This window comes from Aptenodytes patagonicus, chromosome 4, assembly GCF_965638725.1.
Source record: "Aptenodytes patagonicus chromosome 4, bAptPat1.pri.cur, whole genome shotgun sequence".
Classification (NCBI taxonomy): domain Eukaryota; kingdom Metazoa; phylum Chordata; class Aves; order Sphenisciformes; family Spheniscidae; genus Aptenodytes; species Aptenodytes patagonicus.
In genome coordinates, this window is record NC_134952.1 from 12,108,766 (window position 1) to 12,130,375 (window position 21,610).

A 21,610-nucleotide genomic window follows, 5' to 3' on the forward strand; every position below is an offset into this window, starting at 1 on the left:
CTTGTGCTAATGAGCATATCATAAAAATAGACAAAATAAGTGTAATTGCCTTTTTTCTAAAAATATACTATATTTCGCATGATAATTCAGAGCCTGATACAAACCCCTTTCAATTAAGAAAACACTTTCCATTTGTTTTTTGATCTTTAATCAGTCTTCTAGCTGTGTTTTGCTCAGAGGAGGCGGAGAAGGGTTGCCTTCCTCCTGGTCCTTCCCACACGACAAGCTGTGCAGAGGCTTGGAAGGCTGTAGAGGCGTGTGGAGGAGCTGCGTGACAGCCAGTGACTCCTCCTGGTCCCCTCCTGGGGAACAGGCCTGGGTTTCCTTAACATTTGATATTTAGAAACTCAGTTCCAGCCAACTCTCTATTTGTAAGTGGTCTCTGTATAGTTATTATTTCTTCTGATATAGATTGATTTTTAGCTTTGTCGATCTTCTCCCCTTTAACTGATGAACTCTAAGGAAGATTTATGGAGAACAGTCTTAGTTCCTCCCAACTTTTGTTTTGCAAAACTGAATGAGCCAAATTCTCCTCTGCTCCTAAAGTCAGCTCCAGGCTCTTCTGGTAATGCTGGTGGACCTTCTCACCATCTATTCCCAGCTGGAACCACCTTCTGTCAGCATGGATGGACATTGTGCTCCAGATGATGCCTCACCACTACCTTGTGCAGTGATAGTAACCCTTCCCACTGTTTCTGAAGAAAGTACTTTCCTTGGTATATCTCGCACTGAGTGGTTTTTTTCTGTGGCTTCATTAACATTGACAGCCTGTAGCGAGCTATGACTTGGCAGGGGGAGCTGTTCTCTTCACCTGCTGTTTCAGCTAATGATGTTGTTAGAGGAAGCCTAGGTTGTTAGAGGAAGCCTTCATATCCAAAGATAACCCCCTGGAGATGTTTTCATGGCAAACACGGTATAGGCTGTGAGGGGATCAGGTGTGATTGCTTGGATAGGCAACTGAAGCCCAGTGATGGCCAGGCTTAGTTGCCTCTTAGCAGGCCTCCACAAACAACTGTAGCTGATGAACAAACTGGATCTCCACTGCTACTGGCTGGTGTTTTGAATTTCATGTGAATAAAAGTTGACAGTGTAGCATGTTGGAAGTTATGCTTTTAGAAAAGTCTCTTGGGGCTTATTTACATGCAACCCAACTGCTTCTGTAAGCACTGAGGGGTATTTTCAGCACTTGACTAGACTTCTGTCTACAGCTGTCCCGTGACTTACAGCTACATGGCTGTGGTGTAAATGTGTCCTGCAAGTGCTGGTGAAAACGGCTGTATGACTTACTAAACATAAAGATGGGTCCAACTGCAGTATCTGACATCCTAACATGGCAGCATGGCACTCAGTATATGTGGGGGAAGAAAGGGTTAACATTTTTCTGGTTTACATGTATGTGTAAATGTCTAGAAAAGCATAATCAATATATTTTTTTTAAATCTATTAATCATAACGGTATGTTACCTTAAAATAAGGGAACAAATGCAGTAGGCACTAGACAGGAATGAGACTAGAAATGTCAATTATTTATGTGTCAATTAAATGCCACTTACACCTCAGTGACTTATTAATTAAAACATGAATCTTTTTTTTTTTATTTTTTTTGTAGTTTGCTTTTTGCTTTGCCCTAGGGTTGAGCTGCTTTTGTTTGCAGCCACATCTACTTTGTAAATCAATTGCCTTTCCCTTTGCAAAAGTCTCGGTATAGCAGAGAGACGAGACTAATTCTTTACAGCAGGGTGTACAAATTTCTGCCTGCAGTGTGGAAGAATGGTTCATTCTGAAATGTCTGTTACCCTGCTGTTTCGCTAACAACAAAACCTAGTGATGTGTGAAAGGTACTTGAGCAGCTTATAATATAGGCATTAATACTGAAACATGCAATAAAAGCAGCTCCGTCTATACGAAGGAAGGGTTTCCAGTAGCATGGGCAACCTTGCGAAGGCTGTCAGAGCAGCAAAAGGATCCAAGTGTCAGTACTAATCTTCAGTTAGAAACTGCTCTCTACGCCAGTTTTCTCCCATCACAAGAGAAGAAGGAAAACTGTTGGAAAAGATACATCTAAATAAATCAGCATTAGCTCTTGCAAAAGGAAGCCATCTAAGGTAGGAAACATTAACTAGCGCTTTCAATGCATAGTGTTTGCAGAGATGCAAGGCATTTTGCAGCTTGAGAACAGTCTCTATTTTGGTGCCACTTGCATTTGTCTGGGGCTGCTGGTTTGCAAAGGCAGGTTAATCATCAGCGCATAGTATCTGGACTTGGCTGGGTGAGTGTTAATTGACAGTTGACTTAGACTTTCTGCTTTAAAACAGGCATCATTAAAAATACTATCAACAAGCATATAAATAGCAATGCAGATGTTTTTGACCTTAGCTTTTAGCCTTTTCTGTAGCCCAATTGTATTGTTTTAGATACATTCACCTTATCTTTCTCCCACCCTCATCCTTTCCCTTTTTCAACCACCACTTCTCTCCAGAAAGAGGTACAGAGCTACACCTATCCATATTTATTATCTGAACTGTTAAAAACTCACAATTGCTGACATGTACATATTGAAGGAACTGTTTGCATAGTTTTTACCCTGTAAATCAGTTTTTAGATTTATTGAGGACGAGCACTGAGTGGCATTTGGTAAACAAAAGGCTTAAGCTATCACCAAAGTAAGGGATTCTGCAAACTATTTCTGAATAACACAAAAGAGAAGTTCAGAATTTGAGGGAGACTGGTGGATAGAGAAGGAAGAATGACTGTTCCAGGTTTTGTGGATTTTTTCAGTTGCTTGCTTGCTTTTCTGTTGAGGATTTCTCTCGTATATATGGAAAAAGTTCCTGGTAGTGCTGCTGTGCATTTGTGCCTATATGGGTTTGTATGTCTTACAGTTTTAGTGCATAGTTTGACTCTTGAGCCTGGCAGACAGGTGAATGGCGTCCACTGCCTTTTCCCACTATGCAAAAACATAGTACCAGTTAACTATCTTAAACTATGTCAATTGATTAATTAAAGCATCAAAGCAGTGATTCCAGTAGTCACCTTGATACCTTCTGAGCCTCAAACACAAACAGCATACAGTACGCCAGTTACAATGCCTTTCTAAGCAATGTGTTGCTGTGGTGATGCATTATTGTCTAGTACTATTTGCCGGCATTGGAATATTTTGACAATGTGAGACGTCGCACTGTTTGGATGTCTTCAGTTCCTCATCCTATTACTTTGCACAATTTCTTTCATTTCTGGTGGTCTTCTGACTCATGCCTCAGGCATGCAGCGGTCGTCCAGACCACTGCTCTGTAGTGCCCTGTACCTACCCACAATCCAGCCAACAGCACAAGCATCTCCCTCCAGCTCTCTCCTGTAACCATGACAGTGGTGCAGCAGAAGTGCACTTAGTGACAATTGGCTTTGTTGATGAAGTATCTGCAGGATGCTCTGGCCCCTGTGACAACAGCTCAGTGTGTCTGCTAATAGCAGGAAAGCAGCCTATGTGACTCATTTCTTGTATCTTTAAGATTTTTCATCCTGCCAACCTTCAGCAATTTTTGTGCTTCTTCAAATTTCTTTTTTCCCCCCAAAGTAAGAACTTCTGAATGGTACCTTGAACTGGAAATGTGTGGATGAGTCTGAAAGTAGCAACTTCCTACTTCCAGGAAGGACTATTAATGTCAGTTCTGCATATGACAGCAGCATTTCCAGTCCCAGCTAAATTCGGGGGTCAAAAATATCAGTTCTTATTCAGGCACAGAATGAGAGACAGCTTCTGTCCTCAGATGTTTGCAGTCTAGATCACCACGACCAGCGTGAAAAGAGCTGTGCTGGCTTCATCTGATAAATCATGCTGCCTCTCCAGGGCTGTTTGGTGTTCGTTGCAGCTTCGTTCTTCCCATCTGAAATGGGTGGGCTAAATCCACAGCTGCAAAGTCAAAAAGGAAGGGGAATATGTCTGCAGGTCATCTTTCTCCTTCTTCATTCCCCCTCCCCTATCAAGGGATGGCGGAAGTGAGAGCCAGCTGCAGCTTGTCGTGGCCCATAAGTGGGTTTTAAGGAGTGGGAGAGGAAAGTGGAAAAGAAATGAAGGAGGTTGTTGAGCAAACGGGAAACAGAAGCCTCTTCCAGTCTCAGTGGGTGGCAAGAAAAATTTGCAAAGCTGAGAAGAAAAAGACAAAAGGGGCAGATCACTCATTGTATAACAAAAGCAACTGAGTGCAAAATCAGTGATTTTAAGCATGACAGACCATTTTGGTTTACAAGATCAGGTACCAAATTCTGTAGAAAAAATGCACTATGGGCCTTTTCCAGCTTTTGCCTGATTGTGGCAGGGCTGAATTTGCTCCTGAGTCAGAACTTGTTTGCAGATGTCACAGAATGAGATTACAGTTATAATAGTGCTGATTTCTCTTTCTAGTCTTTCTTAATTATTCCTTTTAGGGTTTTTTAATTATTTTTTTATTTCTCCCGCAAGCATTAGAAACTTCTCCTTCTGAGAGTCCAGTATATAATAAGTTACTATCGTTCTGAAATAAATGTCCCCGTTGGTATATTCGATCTGCACTTTATACCTGGAAGAATAAAGAGTATGTGGGAGGCAGTAAAATGACTCAAATGTGGGTGGGAAGTCTCAGGGCTCTGCAAAGTACAGCGGGATGAGCCAGAACCAAGACAATAAGAAATAACCGTACATGTGAGACAGCTAAAGCTGTAAGTAATGCTGCAGGTGCATGTATTGAACATTTCACATGACTGTTTCTTGGCATCTAGTGGGATGATAAATGAATCCAGTAAGGAGAAGATGAGGAGAAGGATTGATTCAAAACATTACACTACATTTACACTGGTGTAAACCCCGTTGAAAACGGTTCATTTGCCCTGGCACACTGCTGAAGTGACTCAGTGGTGAGTCAGGTCCACTGTGACTAAGAGGATTAGTAAGAGTTTTCCTCCACATAATTCTCCCTTTGTCTCCTGGCTCTCACACTTTTCTCTCCTCGGCACGATTGTATAACATAAGCAATAGATATTTTGCCATATACCTCTGTCTTGATAATGTTGCCTGTCCCTTCATACCCAGTAGATGACATGACAGCTGTTTACTAACTTAATCAGTATTGTATACAACAATCATCAAGTTCTTCTGTAGCATATGCAAAACTTTGGCTTAGCTATAAATGTGAATGGGGGTTTTATGTGGTTACACTTAAAGCCGGTAACTGAGCACAGTCTTCTACTCCAAGCAGCAAAGGTTATCTGATTTTCTGAATATCATCACTCTCTTTGACATAGTACCCCACAACATCCTTCTCTCTAAACGGGAGAGCTATGGATTTGATGGGTGGACTGTCCGGTGGGTGAGGAATTGGTGAGATGGTCGCATCCAGAGGGTAGCGGTCAACGGCTCAATGTCCAGATGGAGACTGGTGATGGGTGGCGTCCCGCAGGGGTCCGTATAGGGACCCGTACTGTTTAATATCTTCATCAATGACATGGACAGTGGGATCGAGTGCACCCTCAGCAAGTTTGCAGGTGACACCAAGCTGAGTGGTGTGGTCGACATGCCAGAGGGATGGGATGCCATCCAGAGGGACCTGGGCAAGCTCGAGAAGTGGGCCTGTGTGAACCTCATGAGGTTTAACAAGGCCAAGTGCAAGGTCCTGCACCTGGGTCGGGGCAACCCCCAGTATCAATCCAGGCTGGGGGATGAAGGGATTGAGAGCAGCCCTGCCGAGAAGGACTTGGGGGTACTGGTGGATGAAAAGCTGGACATGAGCCAGCAATGTGCACTCACAGCCCAGAAAGCCAATCGTATCCTGGGCTGCATCAAAAGCAGCGTGGCCAGCAGGTCGAGGGAGGTGATTCTGCCCCTCTCCTCTGCTCTGGTGAGACCCCACCTGGAGTACTGCGTCCAGCTCTGGAGCCCTCAGCATAAGAAAGACACGGACCTGTTGGAGCAGGTCCAGAAGAGGGTCACAAAAATGATCAGGGGGATGGAACACCTCTCCTGTGAAGAAAGGCTGAGAGAGTTGGGGTTGTTCAGCCTAGAGAAGAGAAGGCTTTGGGGAGACCTGATTGCAGCCTATCAGTACTTAAAGGGGGCTTATAAGAAAGATGGGGGCAAACTTTTTAGCAGGGCCTGTTGCAACAGGACAAGGGGGAATGTCTTGAAACTAAAGGGGCGTAGATATAGACTAGATAGAAGGAAGACATTTTTTATGCTGAGGGTGGTGAAATGCTGGAAGAGGTTGCCCAGAGAGGTGGTGGATGCCCCATGCCTGGAAACCTTCAAGGTCAGGTTGGACGGGGCTCTGAGCAACCTGATGTAGTTGAAGATGTCCCTGCCCATGGCAGGGGGGTTGGTCTAGATGACCTTTAGAGGTCCCTTCCAACCCAAACTATTCTATGATTTACTAGCTACTTTACTAAGTGAGTAATGTGTTGAGATAGACTTCAGTCTTAGACTTCACTGTTGAGAGAATCGTCAGAAATCTTGAGTCTTCTTTCCAGGACTCAGCTTGTATTTTGGGTTCTAGGCCTCTCTGGTTCAATCCCTCATGTGTCAATCCATAAGCAGTTGTTGCTCATCAACTGCAGTAAAAAATGACATCAATCACACTCCTAGCAACGGCATGAGAGGCCAGACAAGCAATGTCATTGTGATAGAGTTACAATTATTATACATAACATCTTTTGTATATTCTACCACTTCATCAGTTATTGCAGCCATAGCCAGAGAATGAGCAGAGGTTTTTTGCTGAGCTGTCTGCAATAACGTAGTATCTTTTTCCTGAGTGATGACAGCTAATTTAAAACTCAACCTTAACGAGTTAAGGTTATTCCTTCTGGTATGAATTACTCCGGTTTTGCTAGCCTTGCATGTTTCCCAGGCCTGGTATTCATACTGCTCTGCAGACTTTAGGATAACACCCCTTACTGTCTTCAAATTGTGCTTTAAATGATGTGATTCACATTTGTTGCATCATGTTCATTCTTCTTTTATCTAGTTCAAGCCCTGAAGCTATGAGAAATGAGAAAAGGTGGTTGTATGTGCTTTGTTGCAGAGCTTTCTGGTCCTGTTTTAAGTGAAGCATGTGTTTACTTGTTGATGTGCTGTGGGACAGGTAGCAACACTGCAGTGCCCCCCATGCTTAGGGCAGGGAGTGTGGGGAGGTCGTTGGCTCTGCTGGGAGAACTTTCCTCACGTTGACACACCCCAGAAGGCTCTGCCTGCTGCATGGAGGAGATTTACCATTCAAAGCGGTCCCTCATATCTAAAGAGAATTAAATAATTCACAATACCTTGTCTCAGAGTGTTAAGGACTGTTTTGACTCTACCTTTAAATTACACACCAAGACTTTGACTCGGTGATTGTGGAAAGCTGGTGTAGTCACTTGAAGAGAAATTAAACTGTTGGTAGTATACTGTGTTCCTAAGGACATACTTTGCTATTCAGGTTTAAGGAAATCTCAGTTGAGAATTAATCTTTAAATTGATCTTCATAATAATACTATCTTCACATCTAGATGCCTGGGCACAAAGACCTGGTGCAGTCTTGAAGCAAATGTAGGATATCGAGGAGGTTTCTTACAATCTACCACTTAAACCATAAGAGATCTCTGAGATGAATGTCGCTTCTTCTGTGCTATGTGTGTGTTGATATTTTATTAAACACTGACAACAATCTGTCAAACTAAGCTTTCAAACTGTGCAAAGAAAAAGTAACCATATGGTTAGGAATTTGTTTGCTGCATTAAATTCCCTCACATCAATATAACCAAGAAAAGAAAAATAATGAGGCCATCATTACAACTAAACTGAAAACATAAAACAGTTGCTGCCCTAAGCTTATAAAATTTCTGGGTTGTGCTGGAACCAATTGTTCATCTATGAGATGAAGCCTCTGAAATAGTCTGAAGAGAGAGAAGAAAGGGGCATTGATGAAAGCCTCCTTGGCATGTACCCAAGTGGGGTTATAGTTGCATTCATAGAATCATAGAATAGTTTGGGTTGGAAGGGACCTCTGAAGGTCATCTAGTTCAACCCCCCTGCCATGGGCAGGGACATCTTCAACTACATCAGGTTGCTCAGAGCCCCGTCCAACCTGACCTTGAAGGTTTCCAGGCATGGGGCATCCACCACCTCTCTGGGCAACCTCTTCCAGCATTTCACCACCCTCAGCATAAAAAACTTCTTCCTTCTATCTCGTCTATATCTACCCCCCTTTAGTTTCAAGACATTCCCCCTTGTCCTGTTGCAACAGGCCCTGCTAAAAAGTTTGCCCCCATCTTTCTTATAAGCCCCCTTTAAGTACTGATAGGCTGCAATCAGGTCTCCCCAAAGCCTTCTCTTCTCTAGGCTGAACAACCTCAACTCTCTCAGCCTTTCTTCACAGGAGAGGTGTTCCATCCCCCTGATCATTTTTGTGACCCTCTTCTGGACCTGCTCCAACAGGTCCGTGTCTTTCTTATGCTGAGGGCTCCAGAGCTGGACGCAGTACTGCAGGTGGGGTCTCACCAGAGCAGAGGAGAGGGGCAGAATCACCTCCCTCGACCTGCTGGCCATGCTTCTTCTGATGCAGCCCAGGATACGATTGGCCTTCTGGGCTGTGAGTGCACATTGCTGGCTCATGTCCAGCTTTTCATCCACCAGTACCCCCAAGTCCTTCTCGGCAGGGCTGCTCTCAATCCCTTCATCCCCCAGCCTGGATTGATACTGGGGGTTGCCCCGACCCAGGTGCAGGACCTTGCACTTGGCCTTGTTAAACCTCATGAGGTTCACACAGGCCCACTTCTCGAGCTTGCCCAGGTCCCTCTGGATGGCATCCCATCCCTCTGGCATGTCGACCACACCACTCAGCTTGGTGTCACCTGCAAACTTGCTGAGGGTGCACTCGATCCCACTGTCTAGGTCATTGATGAAGATATTAAACAGTACGGGTCCCTATACGGACCCCTGCGGGACGCCACCCGTCACCAGTCTCCATCTGGACATTGAGCCGTTGACCGCTACCCTCTGGATGCGACCATCTCACCAATTCCTCACCCACCGGACAGTCCACCCATCAAATCCATACCTCTCCCGTTTAGAGAGAAGGATGTTGTGGGGGACTGTGTCAAAGGCCTTACAGAGGTCCAGATAGACGACATCTGTAGCCCTTCCCATGTCCACTGATGTAGTCACTCCATCATAGAAGGCCACTAGGTTGGTCAGGCAGGACTTGCCCTTGGTGAAGCCATGCTGGCTGTCTCGAATCCCCTCCCTGTCCTCCATGTGCCTTAGCATAGCTTCCAGGAGGATCTGTTCCATGATCTTCCCAGGCACAGACATGAGACTGACTGGCGTGTCATTCCCCGTGTCTTCCTTTTTTCCCTTTTTAAAAATGGGGGTTATGTTTCCCCTTTTCCAGTCAGTGGGAACTTCACCGGACTGCTACAACTTCTCAAATACGATGGGTAGTTGCTTAGCAACTTCATCTGCCAGTTCCTTCAGGACCTGCGGATGGAATTTAGACCCAACACACCCAGGTCTGAATATCATTTATGGTATCTAATCACGCTAACTGCATAAACATATCAGGGAATATTGTTAGTTAATTTCTGCATCAAGTCCCTAGCCTCAGATTCAGCTATCACCTCTTCATTTAGAAAGATGGTTTTAAATACTTGAAGTGACGAAGAGTCTGCCGTGTCTTGTCTTCTGTGCTTTGGTTAGAAGAGGGACATCATAAAAAAAGATTTAAAAAGGGGGAACAAAGAAGACTGTCAGCACTTAGAGTTATATGATGAGTTTCAGTATATCCCATTTTAATTCAGAGGTAATTATGCAAAATCCATTGGAGTTATGCTGGTGTGAGCATCAACAAAAGGATCACTACACCTTTGCCCCCTGATTTTTCTGTTATAATTGTATCTAAGTTATAAAAAGAGGCCTCTGTGCCATTCTACAGCTAGTTGATATTACTTATTCTACAGAGTGAATTAAAGTGATGTATTTGGTTGTGCTGTTAAATTTAGGGAAATAGATTTTATTCTGTGATGCATCCAGGTTATCTGAGAATGTGTTCTGACAGTTTATTTTAGCAAAGGAGTAATTGAATTCCCCTAGAGCGTGTTAGCCTGGGAATTGTATCAGCTGTGCTAAATCAATTGAATTATTGAGGCTATGCATTGCATTAGTAATGCTTGTGAAGTACAAATCTTCCAAGGGAAATTATATTTCTTTTCAGCTTGATACTCCAAATTTAAGTTTATCTCCTGATAGTTAAATAACCTTCTGTGTTTAAACACCTGCACTCTGTCAAGCAATTTTAAACCTTAGGTTTAAAACCAGTACTGATACTTCACGGTCTTATACTTTAAGGTGTCAACACAGGCGGTGGTGACCATCTTCCATGTCTAAAGTTGCAGAAATCACCCAGCAGTCCGCACAAATGACACCGTAAAAAGAAGAGTGAACTGGAACAAAGCTGTTTTCAAAATGGCAATTCTCATGAGATGCATTGCTCTTCTTTATTGCTGATTTAAAATACAGCAACAGGTTTTCAGGGGTGAACGAAGTTAACACTGATGAAGTAAAACCAAAGATTCTTTAACCTAAATTTATCGCACTCCTGTATTTGGTATTATGAATGGCAAAATAGTCCCCAGACACAGATTATGATCTTTAGTGTAAATACCTCTGAAGGCTTCGACATTCAGTCAATGAAAAAGAGTAAGACAAGTCATCCCTGTAGTAACAGTGTTAAATTTCTAGATTAAGAGAAGGGGGATTTACAGTGCAGTGCTGTGAGAGCATATTTACATGCTGAAGACAGTGGGGCAATACTTGATAGTAATTTCTTAAAGGTACACGCAACGCCCTTTCAACCTTTTCCAGATAAACAGGTTATGATACATTGTACATGGACCAAAATTTACTTGTTTTTAGCTCCAGGAGAGCTTCTGGTGAAGTCAGACTTAGCTTAACTTTAACTTAAACTTAGTTTAACTTAGCTGTAAGCTTTAGAGTTACTTGGTTCTCCTGGCTTTTGTTCATAATGGAGGTGGCATTGACCTTAAGCCACTTACACCATGGGCCATTATGTCTTATCACAGAAGAGTGTGGGGTCAGAGAGGAGGAAGGAGATGCCAAAATTTGGCTTTCAATTCTGTGGGGTTTTGAAGAGTGAGGAGTGCTGGGAGCATGCACAAGAGCCGGCTTTGGGCTCTTGAACTCTGTTTCGTGAATGTCATCTGAAAGGTGGGGTAGGGGTGCAGTTTGGAGGGGCTGGCCTGTGTCGTTCACTCAGAGGAGCACAACTCCCTGAATGCTATTTTTGTCACTGGCTCAAGCTAACATTGCCTTGTGGTGCTGCTGTCCTTGCCTGTGGGAACCAGAGCTAACAAGTTTGCCCACAGTCGGCCATAGAATTGAATTTTGGCCAAGCTACCAAAATTGAGTCCTACATAAATCCCTTGATCCAAGAATCTTGGCTTTCTTTTCTGATAGTCATTTGAGGTTAACTTTACCCTTATCTGTGTTACACATTGATGTTCTGACATAGACAAGCCCTTGCTCCTTTTAGCAGGTAGGTGTCTCCTCTTGAAAAACACACTGAGGTCAATGGTGAAAGTTTAGATTAATGGGGTTATAAGGTAACTGGAAATTTAAATTTATGAAAATTGATGAGTTACTAAGCTGTGATGAGCAAATTTAGGGCTCAGTCCTATTCTCATTCCAATCAGTGAAAATGGTGGTATTAAATTACGAGGATTAGTCTCAGAACAATTGGCAAAGCTCCTGGCTTGTCTACGTGAGGGATTTAGTGCACAGTACCCAAAAGCGGCAGCTCTGAACTTACAGTCCTATAGGCACGCCACACACATTCCTCATGGAAACCTTTTAGTACCCGTTACTTGCAAGCCATTTTCAAAGCAGATGCAAACATTCCTTGAAGATGACAGTTCTTGCTGTGCATTAAGAGTATATGTTCAGTGGGATCATGAAGAACGTACAGTGAATTGCAAATGTATGCTCAAGGTTATGATCTCCCAACTTCCTTCTGCAGGTGAGTCCTAAGCTACCTTGCACTTGGTGCACAGTATGGTTGTCTACAGGGCAAATGTGTTCACTGTATAGAACTGTTTCCATTCTGTAAATTCAGAGACTTAACTATTGCACATTAACTTTTTTTTGTGTAGGCGAGACCATAATTACATTTTAAATCATGAATTGTCTGTAATCAAAAATAAGCATTGTGGTTGTAGGAGATTGTTGAGCTAATTGGCATTAACTAGTTTATTCTAATTAGTCATATTCTAGAGGATGAAAGAAAAACTCATAGTGAAGCTGCTAAATTGATCAGTATACTTAATCATCTGTACCTTTTTTCCCAAACAGGCAGGAGAAAAACATTATCACCCAACGTGTGCACGATGTGTCAGGTGCAGTCAGATGTTTGCAGAAGGAGAAGAAATGTATCTTCAAGGTAAAAACAAACAAACAAACAAAACCCCAAAACCAAACCAGTTGCACTCGGCAGCATACCTCTTGCCCATACCTGCTAGCATGGCTGAGATGTTTTGCACATATTCTCACTTCATAACTACCAAAGAAAGTGAAGAATGCAATGTGTAGGCTAAAGAAAAGCAAAACCAAACCCTTGTTGCTTCTTACTGTTACTTCTCTCTAAGTTCAAATCCAACAGCAAGTGTGAATCACAGAAAGGATGAGTGGTAGCAGTTATTTCCTGCAGATGGAAGTACTTGACAATGAAGATGATAAAATTTTCCATTTACTAGAAAAATGTGAATTTTTCTGCAGTGATAAATGGTTCAGATGAAAGTTAACCCACATACGGGACAGCAGGTTCCCTAAAGCAGTCCTAAGTCCAGTTCTCATTTGGGTATGAGGAGAAAATCCAAAGGCCCTTACCTGAATTCCCCTCAGTCAGACCTAACTGCCCTCAGAGGCTGGAGAAGAGGATGCCATGGAGCTGAAGCCCTTGCCAGGCAATATGCCTATACTTTATGCAGCCATAAGCTTGCGTCGCTTAGGAGAAAGCTATGCAGGGAGAAATTCAGTCTTTCTTGTCAGGGAATTTCAGTGGTAATAGAGAACAACTTGCATAATAATTTATTCAATGGGGAAAAAAAGTTATTTAACATAGATATGAGCTAAAATCTGTTTTTCATATGTAGCAACTTTTAGCTGTGCTAAACTGATCAAAGAAAACAATGTCTACACAGTTAAATACAGGGTCAGACACCAGAGAAAATGAAGGCTTTTGCTTATGTCTTTGACTGTCAGTATCTTTTCAAAGGAAAACAGAAGAGAAACTCAGTAGGACGTGGGAACTGCAAGGCTGGTGTATTATCCTAAAATCACATGCTTGCCCAGATCTGTATTACAACTTTGCAATTGGCCACAGTTTTCTAGAAGCGTACTTTGAAATCTTTCATTAAGCTGGAACAGTTAGACTTTATTTAAAACACAACAGTGGTCTCAGTAAGATCTAATTATAATTCAGTATGTTATTCAAAATTACAATTTTATTGTCACTTTGGTTTGCAACAAGAACTAGTTCATTAAAGGACATAACGATCCTTGTCTGTCCTCATGGATTCTCCCTCAGGAGCCAGAAAATGCTGTGGTTCTTCCAATTGCAAAGTAGCTTAGCAGTAGTAAAATCCCCTGGGAAATCAATGCCTTAAAAAAAGATATCAAACTACAAATTTGTTTCTAGATTTCAAACCCTCTGAAACTGGGTTGCAAGTGAATCTTCTTTTTAAGTTCGGTTTGTTATGAGGGTGGATATTTGTTAGGTTTTGTGCTGATTTTTAGTTCAAATACTCACAAAGTATGCTCAGGTCCTGCTAATTTGGACCCATCTTACTCACTTTATTTTCTGATGCATGAAACATTCATGCCAGCTTACAATCATACACTTTCTGTCTTCATACGAAGAGCAGTTTCCATTAGAAACTGGTGTTAACTTCATGAAAGATCTGCGATTAGGTATTTGGACTGCCTGACCTGATGTGTTAGATAACAAAAAATGTCAGACCCCAGCATTTTATAACTTGTTCTTCAGCCTCTTAATAAAGTCCTGTAAAGTTCCTTTAGGAACTTGTTGCAAGTTCATGTGTTGCATGTTCCTTAGCACAAATTGAGTCGTCAGTGGTCATCTAGCAGATGACTTTTGGGTGAAAGGACTCTTTTTCTTCTGTGTGAAAAAGTTGCCCGGCCAGTTTTGCTTGACCACAGATAGGAGTAATTCAAAAAAAGTTGATCTAAATACTTACTAAAACCATTGGGAAGATTTACATCAACTTATGCAGCAGTTGGGACAAATGCTTTCAGTGGGCAAGCTCAGACCCACTTAAAATTGGAATATAAATTAGCATTGAATTTAAAGGTGCTATAAAGATGTTTCTTGGTGGTTCAGTCCCAAAAAACTTAAGTAACTTAATAAACATAATTTATCCGGTCTGTACTTATAGATAGTCTTTTACTGCTAGAGTCTGTGTTCATCTGGGTTATTTTTGTGAAATAAATTCTAATGATCTCCATCTGTCTTCTGGGAAATAGACTTTGTTTCTTGTTTCCAAAATCCACTGGTTAGAAAACTATCAAACTGCTGTGAAAACAAAGCATTTCCAATAAATCTTCTTGGTGCTCTCCACCCAGTATAAACATTAAATATTTATAACACAAAAGTTCTCAACTTCCCATTTAGCCAGGCAGAAGCTGCAGTGCACTCGCATTATTTAACTGTGTGGAGCTTTAGCTTGTGGCTTGTCCAAGCTCAGACTGGCATAAACGTAAAGGTTCCTTTTTACTATTAAAATTTACAAATAATTCTTTTATTTTATATAGTTACACACGTTCCACTTCCATTGAACACTGAATATTGAACATTGTGTTCAACTTTTTAAAAGTTTTTTTTTTTTCCTTTGTGACTGATGCAAAACTATTAAGTTTGTTTCTCACACTTACAGTTACTTACATCTCTGGAGTTCATAATCCTCTCTTCAGTACTTACATGCAGTAGAGAATTGGTTCCTTCTGTATTTTCTGCTTCCTCTAGGATGGATATTCCCCTGAATTTATGCAGTTCTTTAGTATTTGACTTATGAGAGACAAACATATAGGAAGTGCAAGATCAGTACAGTGAGTAATTCGGAAAGAAAGACTGAATCTTCAGCTAGTGTTAAATGCCACAATGCTATTCCATCCCATCACAGTGCGCTACTTAGTATGACCGGGGCCAGACTATTACAAGAATACGCATAATAAGAGTACAGGAAATTCTGACTACATATAAGGAAAAAAATATTTACAGTGAGAGTGGAACAGGTTGCCCAGAGATGCTGTAGGTTCTCCACCCTTGGAGATATGCAGAACCCAACTGGGCACAGCCCTGAGCTGCCTGCTGTAATGGGACCTGTTCTGAGCAGGAGATTGGGCTGGACGAGCTCCAGAGATCCCATATCACACTTCTTAGGACTCAGGTTTTGATGTTGATCTCACATATTGAAGTCCATATAGCTTTCTGAAGTGTGCCTAGTCTTTAATATGTATGTGATCAGGCTCAATGATGCTGAGAAATTGTCAGTTTTAGCTTTGAAAGTATCCATGAAATAGTGACTGCAGTGGAATCAGTCAGTGTGCTGTGTCGTATAAAACCTTATAGGAAGGTTTAAAAAGGTTCTTATTTTAAACCTTTTAAGGGTCTTATTGGGGAACTGAATTACGCAGAACTTTAAATTTACTTTCCAGGTACATCCATTTGGCATCCAGTTTGTAGACAGGCTGCAAAGGCTGAAGAAAAAAACAAGGTAAAAATACCTTATTTTTACCCAGTGTTATTCCATTGTCATATTATTCTCTATGCCTTTTTTTGCAGTGGGCATGGAGGGAAGGATTTGGAATTTTTTCACTACTGTAATTTTAAATTTTAAATGACAGAAATCTAGTAGGTTAATGTAAGGTAATAATGTACTATAAATATTCTGCTTTTCCTTAGTGATTAAAGCTACAGCTTCAGAAGAATGCTGACCTAAGAGTTAAATGTATAAGCTGAATAAGGAAAAATGTGAAAATATGAATAAGAAAAAAAAAGTTAATTTTTAACTTCTGTCCGATTATGATGTGATCAGTGCACTACCTCTTCTCTTTTTATGTGGCTCTGCACTTAAAAGATCAGAGGACTTTCACTTTATTTGTTTTTACAAAAAAAATCTCTCCTTGGAATTTCTTTTTTATTATTTGTTTGTTAAATGTTGGCAAGCCAGCCCCAACTTAATTTAATCTCTGGCTTTAAGTACCTCCTTAAGTTGGATGATTTGTGCATCTGTCTGTGTGCAAGGGGAAAAAGGGGGGAGTTCTGGCAACTTCAATAATTACAGGGTTAGCAGATGAATAAGCTGCCCCTAGGAAATGAAGAATTAATCTGTAGCTGGGGAAATGATCTCTCTGAAGTGGTGGAATGAGAGGCATCTATCTCATTTAATGCGGAGGCCAAGTATGGGGTTTTTCAGTTCTGCTGTTCTCTAATGCTCCAAGTGGTATCCTTGTACCCTGGTATCCTTGTTCGTCAAAGCTCTGCTTTGATCCATCAAGCCTTGGATGCAAGGCACATGGGACAAGTCAGAACAGCAGGCAGCAGCTATAAAAAGCGTGTTTACAAATCTGGTGTGTTAGCAAGTGCAACTTTGACTAAATTACAGTTTTGAAAAAAAATTGGTTTGGGCTTTACCCTGAAGGATCTTGGCTGTATTTTTTGTACCGATGTGTTCGGGAAGCAATTGCTCTGGTATTCTTCATGGAGAGTTCTGAATATCAAATAAGTAGTGTTTCAGTATAAACTGTATTGTTTAATACATGTGTATTTAAAATTGTCAAAATACTTTACTTCAGTAAGTGCTTCTGATTCAGCTTAATACTATTAAGCAGTATATCAGGCTTCCTAAGGATTTTATTCTGGCTGAGTAACTGAAATTGCAAGGCTAAAACCCCATGTCATTTATTGAAAATGTCTTAGGGTTTGGGGCTTTTTTTTTCCCCTTCCTTCAAAGAAAGATAGCAGAGGAGGTTATACTGGGTTCCTACTGGCTGCCTTTTCCTCACAAAGGCAAGGTACTGTGTAAAGGCTGACTCATTTATAACACATCTCTCCTGAGTGCTGGGAGTCTGCCCCTTCCCCAGCAGAGAGGAAGACATCTGTATCTGAAAGTCAGTGGGAGTTCTGCCTGAGTAGGGAAAAAACCCAGAATGGAGCTCAAAGAATTTTTCCAAGTCTAGTCATTTTTCCTTTTCTTTGGGTTTTTCCTCTTCTTTTGGTCTTTATGCTCATTATTGAAAAAACAGACCAAGAAGAAAGGATGCTGTTTCAAAGAGAGTAGTAATGGACTTCTCAACATCACTTGTAAAGTTGGGAATGGGATATACTGGTTGAGAAATTTTCTGGTCAACCTTTGCAGTTTGTTGTTTTTAAAAGTTATCTTTCTATATATTTATATAGATATATGCAGAGCATGTAATTAAAGTAGGTGACAAAGGCAGAAGGAGTAAGTGGCAGCACACTCCAAAACTTTGGAGATGGAGTGGAAAGGAAAAAGAAGTTGTGAAAGAGAGTGACAGCAAAAAGAAGACTGATGGGAGGGTGAGATTGTAAGCAGAAGGGATGAAGCTGGAAAAGACAGAAGAAATCAAAGTAGCAAGAGAAAGAATAAGGATTATCAAAAGGCGTTAAGGAAAAAGGCATAGGTGGAGGGAGAATAAAAATGTGTAGTATGGAGAAAAGAACTGAACAGAAGCAATGGAATCAACTGAGGTGTGAGTTTTTATTGCAAAAGCTAGGAGATTATGTGCAGCACGTGTGGACTGGGGATGCTAAAAGGGGTAATGGATCGTGCAGAGAATAAAGAGCATGCATGAGATGTGGAATGAGCAGGTTTTAATCACCAGGAGGAGAAATGGGACAATTTGTGGGAGTAACTGAATAGCGTAAGGAAGCACGGAAGCAATCTGCAGAAGTACCTTAGAAAGATGAGACTCTACACTTTGGTTGCAAAAGTTAGAAATTTTAATGAATTGTAGTTCTTCTTAAAAACAAGATGGCACCTCTAACTTGAGGAAAGCCCCTGAAAAAACTCCAGGAATTTATTATGCAGTATGCTTTAACTATGCAGAAGATCAATGCGCTTACACTGTCCATGTTGAATCTCAACGGCAGCCACAAGTATTTCTCAGAGAATACTCTATTTCCATGCCAGTGTTTGCCTTGTCCCCTTGGACCTTCTGAGCTTGTCCAGAGCCTCAGTGTGAGACAACTGAAAATGAGAGGGAGAAAATTCTTAAATCCTAGTCAGACATGCCAAAACAATTAAACTGAGTCTTTTTTATACGGACAAGTATCTCCACATACTGTCTCAGAGAAGTCCATGGGACTATTTAGGCTAAAGAAGGTCTGTGGAAGGATAGTTGTGATCATTGAGTTTGTTTGCTCTGCTAACACAGTACAGTATAGATATATTCACATATTGCTTCTAAAAGCTAGTAAATCTTTCAAGCAAAGACTGGAGTAGTAGGAAAGATGCTTCCTTGACCTGACAGCTTAATAATGCTAAAAGCCTTTTAAGGGTCTGAACAGTTGTAATCTCCAGTTGAGAAGTGCCAGCCTTCGGTGAGACAGTAAATGGCAATCATTCAGAGTGCGTGGAAAAATACGTACTTTTTGCAGTCAGGGACAGATTTTACCATAGATTGGAAAGAGTATTTTATGATGAATTAACATATCTGGGTAAAGAAGGGCATAAAACTATTGATTTCATAGTAAGATTTGTTTAAACTTCAATTATGAATGTCAGGTCTGTTTGCTCATGGTTAATATCATTATGTCTCACAACCCTTTGTTATTTAAAAGCAATTATATTTTTCATCATAAAGGAATCTACCAAAAAGAAAGCAATAAAGTTCTGTCACTGTGAATGCCAGAATGACTGAAAACAGAGCAAAACTAGTTGAGTATTAAAATTAATCTGGTAGTGTTACAATCGGAGAGGGGAAAGCTAACCTACTGGGTGTCTGATTCAGGATGCTCTGCAGGATGTCGTGCTGTTTGCTAGGAGTGAATGGCATGGTAGTGTGACACGTTCCAGAAGCAATGTAGATTGGCTTGATGGTATAACCTTAGAGTAAAAATGCTGCCACCATATCGTCTTGTGATCCCAGACTCAGAGCTGCTGTAATTTGACCTGTCCCTGACAGTGCCCAAAGGCTGTCCTGGCAGCCCAGAAGTGCTCCAGGCCATTTCATTCTGAAGGGAGTGGAAAAGAAAGTCATATGTAAATCATTTTCGCATTTCCAAAGGTCAATTTGATTGACTAAAGTGTTCTTTTATTTTTAACTCTTTGGCATGCCTATATGTTTTGAGCTCACTGTAATATGCCATTTTTGAGTGGTAAAGGTTAAATTAAATGAAATGTCTTGCACACTCTTTTTGAAGTAACAGTTAGATTTTCTCTCCCTCTCCTCTATTTTTATCTGTTTCACTTCTCTTTTTCTGCCATAGGAAACGAGGACTTCATCTGAGAGTATTATTTCTGTACCTGCTTCAAGTACATCAGGTTCCCCAAGCCGTGTGATCTATGTGAGTATTTCATGGTGAAATTCGTTCTGGGGGATGGGGAAAACCCCATGCTTCCTCCTACAGTTTATAGCACATTGTGTGGAAAGCTAGTGTCTCTAAACCAGTGCAGTTGGTGATTCCTCTAAAACGGAATTTACTTTCTCCCGTTTAAAATGTTTGAATACTGCATTTACCATTACAGAATTCTGGCAGTTTCCTGTTATTTTTTGTGGTGTATTTATAGCACTTACATTACCACTGGAGCTGGCTTATACCAAAGCATGCAAAATAGCACAGTGCTTTCTAAAAAGAAAAGTTTAAGTAAACAGTACAGCCCACAGGTAGATTACAAGCCTAGATTTGAACACAACTTGTCTAAATCGAGCTCTTGAGCCTGCATCTGATTGCTTATAAAAACACTCGTGTGTGATTGCAGGACTCGGGCCTTGACAAATGCCAGTCCCTAACCTCAGAGGACCTTTGATGTGTTTATGGTCTAAGAAGTGGTAGCTCTGGAAAGGTCATAGAGAGAATTTAAAATAAAAAGTATGATAAAAGCTTATGCTGAGTATTTTTTCAGTACCAGGTGTACCTTGCTTGTCATAATTGCTGTAGCTAATGTTCATGGCCAAATTCTCAAGGCTACCACCAATAGGTAAAAAATATCCACAAGTGTGGCATGTTCCATGCAAACATCTCTTGGAGAGCTTCAGTATTCCCAGGGCTATTCTTTGTTCTGTCCAAGTGTCCCTCAGGTAGGCAGGTCATTCTCATCGGATAGGACCATATGCAGAGGAAATTGCTGGAGATGCGATTGACTGCTGGAGAGGTTATTATACAAAGATTAAAGGCTTTTATCTACTACAGAGACAAGCAAGAGTGCCTTGGAGCCAAACTTGTCTTTTTTCTTCAAGTAAAAATTATTTTGAATGCAATATACCCTTCATTTGAGAAAGATTAAACTAGAAGTGGAGGAACTTCCCGTTATCTAAATGCTCATTGGTGTTTCTGAGTTCTCCATCCCAGTGAAAAAATGTCATTGCCTCAACTGCTATGAAGGCAATTCATTGTGCTAGGAGCCTCTTACCGTGTAAGCGCTTTCTTTGGCCAGATGGTCTCTATCTCTCCAGCCATGCACCACTTCATTGTTTTTATAAGCATGAGCATTCTTCTAAGATTTATATGTTTTTAGTGACATTTATCTAACTGTTGGATGGTACTGTTTTTCTTGATGTTTGTGATTACAGCTTTAAATATGCTTCACAGGCTGTTAAAAGTCAAGGACAAACCTCCATTCTCTTTTTCTGTTTTTTTCAAAGGGTATCATTAAATCAGCACACAACTCTAACGTTTGTTACTGTAATATACTTTAGAGGCAGCTGGGACTGTGAAAGAATAAAGTTCTTCAGCAAATATGAGTCAGTTAGGAAAAAAGATTCCCCAGAGGTGTGCAAGTTCTTGGTATATCTGTCTCATCTCTGACTGCTTAATTGTCCAAGCTGTGAGATTGATTAAATCCTGTTTTGGCTTTCACAAACAGCAAAATAAAAAGAATTAAAAACATGTTATTGGACTTCTATATTATCAAAATGATTCTTTAACTATCTTTTGCATCTGTTTTCTATTACGGAAGTGTTATGACATAGAGAGATGCTCAAGATTTGTCTTGGGTGTTTTCGTGATTGGTTTTACCAAACCTAAATTCATGCTGCCACTGAAAGGAAGGTCCCACTCACATGTGGCCCTGTCCCTCTCCAGCCATGTCTTCCCATCTCCTCTTTGGTGCTAGTACTAGTGGGTACACAGAGGTATGATCAGTCAGATTTGAGACCAGATTCAAATGAAAAATAACCCAGGAAAAAACTCCAGCCAACCGAAGAGGGGAAAAAAGACTCAGCCGTCTGCATGTCTCTAATGCTAATGTAGAAGGCAGAGCAGAGTGGGAAGGTGCACACAGGACAGCCACTTTCAGCAGTAGCATTGATTTGGATCATTAAAACCAATAATGA

The 21,610-nt window shown here is 41.1% G+C and overlaps 1 protein-coding gene across 9 annotated transcripts in view; it reads left to right on the plus strand.

Annotated features, from left to right (window-relative positions):
• The window catches only part of ABLIM2 (actin binding LIM protein family member 2), a 154,355-nt gene that overhangs the window by 81,512 nt on the left and 51,233 nt on the right, over positions 1 to 21,610 (plus strand). For 8 of the 9 annotated variants that reach the window (XM_076335874.1, XM_076335877.1, XM_076335879.1 and 5 more), the window contains exons 7-9: positions 12,368 to 12,455; positions 15,749 to 15,807; positions 19,545 to 19,622. In XM_076335874.1, coding sequence (XP_076191989.1) covers positions 12,368 to 12,455; positions 15,749 to 15,807; positions 19,545 to 19,622 — 225 coding nt within the window. Of the gene's footprint in view, positions 1 to 1,791; positions 2,106 to 12,367; positions 12,456 to 15,748; positions 15,808 to 19,544; positions 19,623 to 21,610 lie in introns of those variants that run through there. The other variant, XM_076335883.1, reaches the window with a different exon arrangement.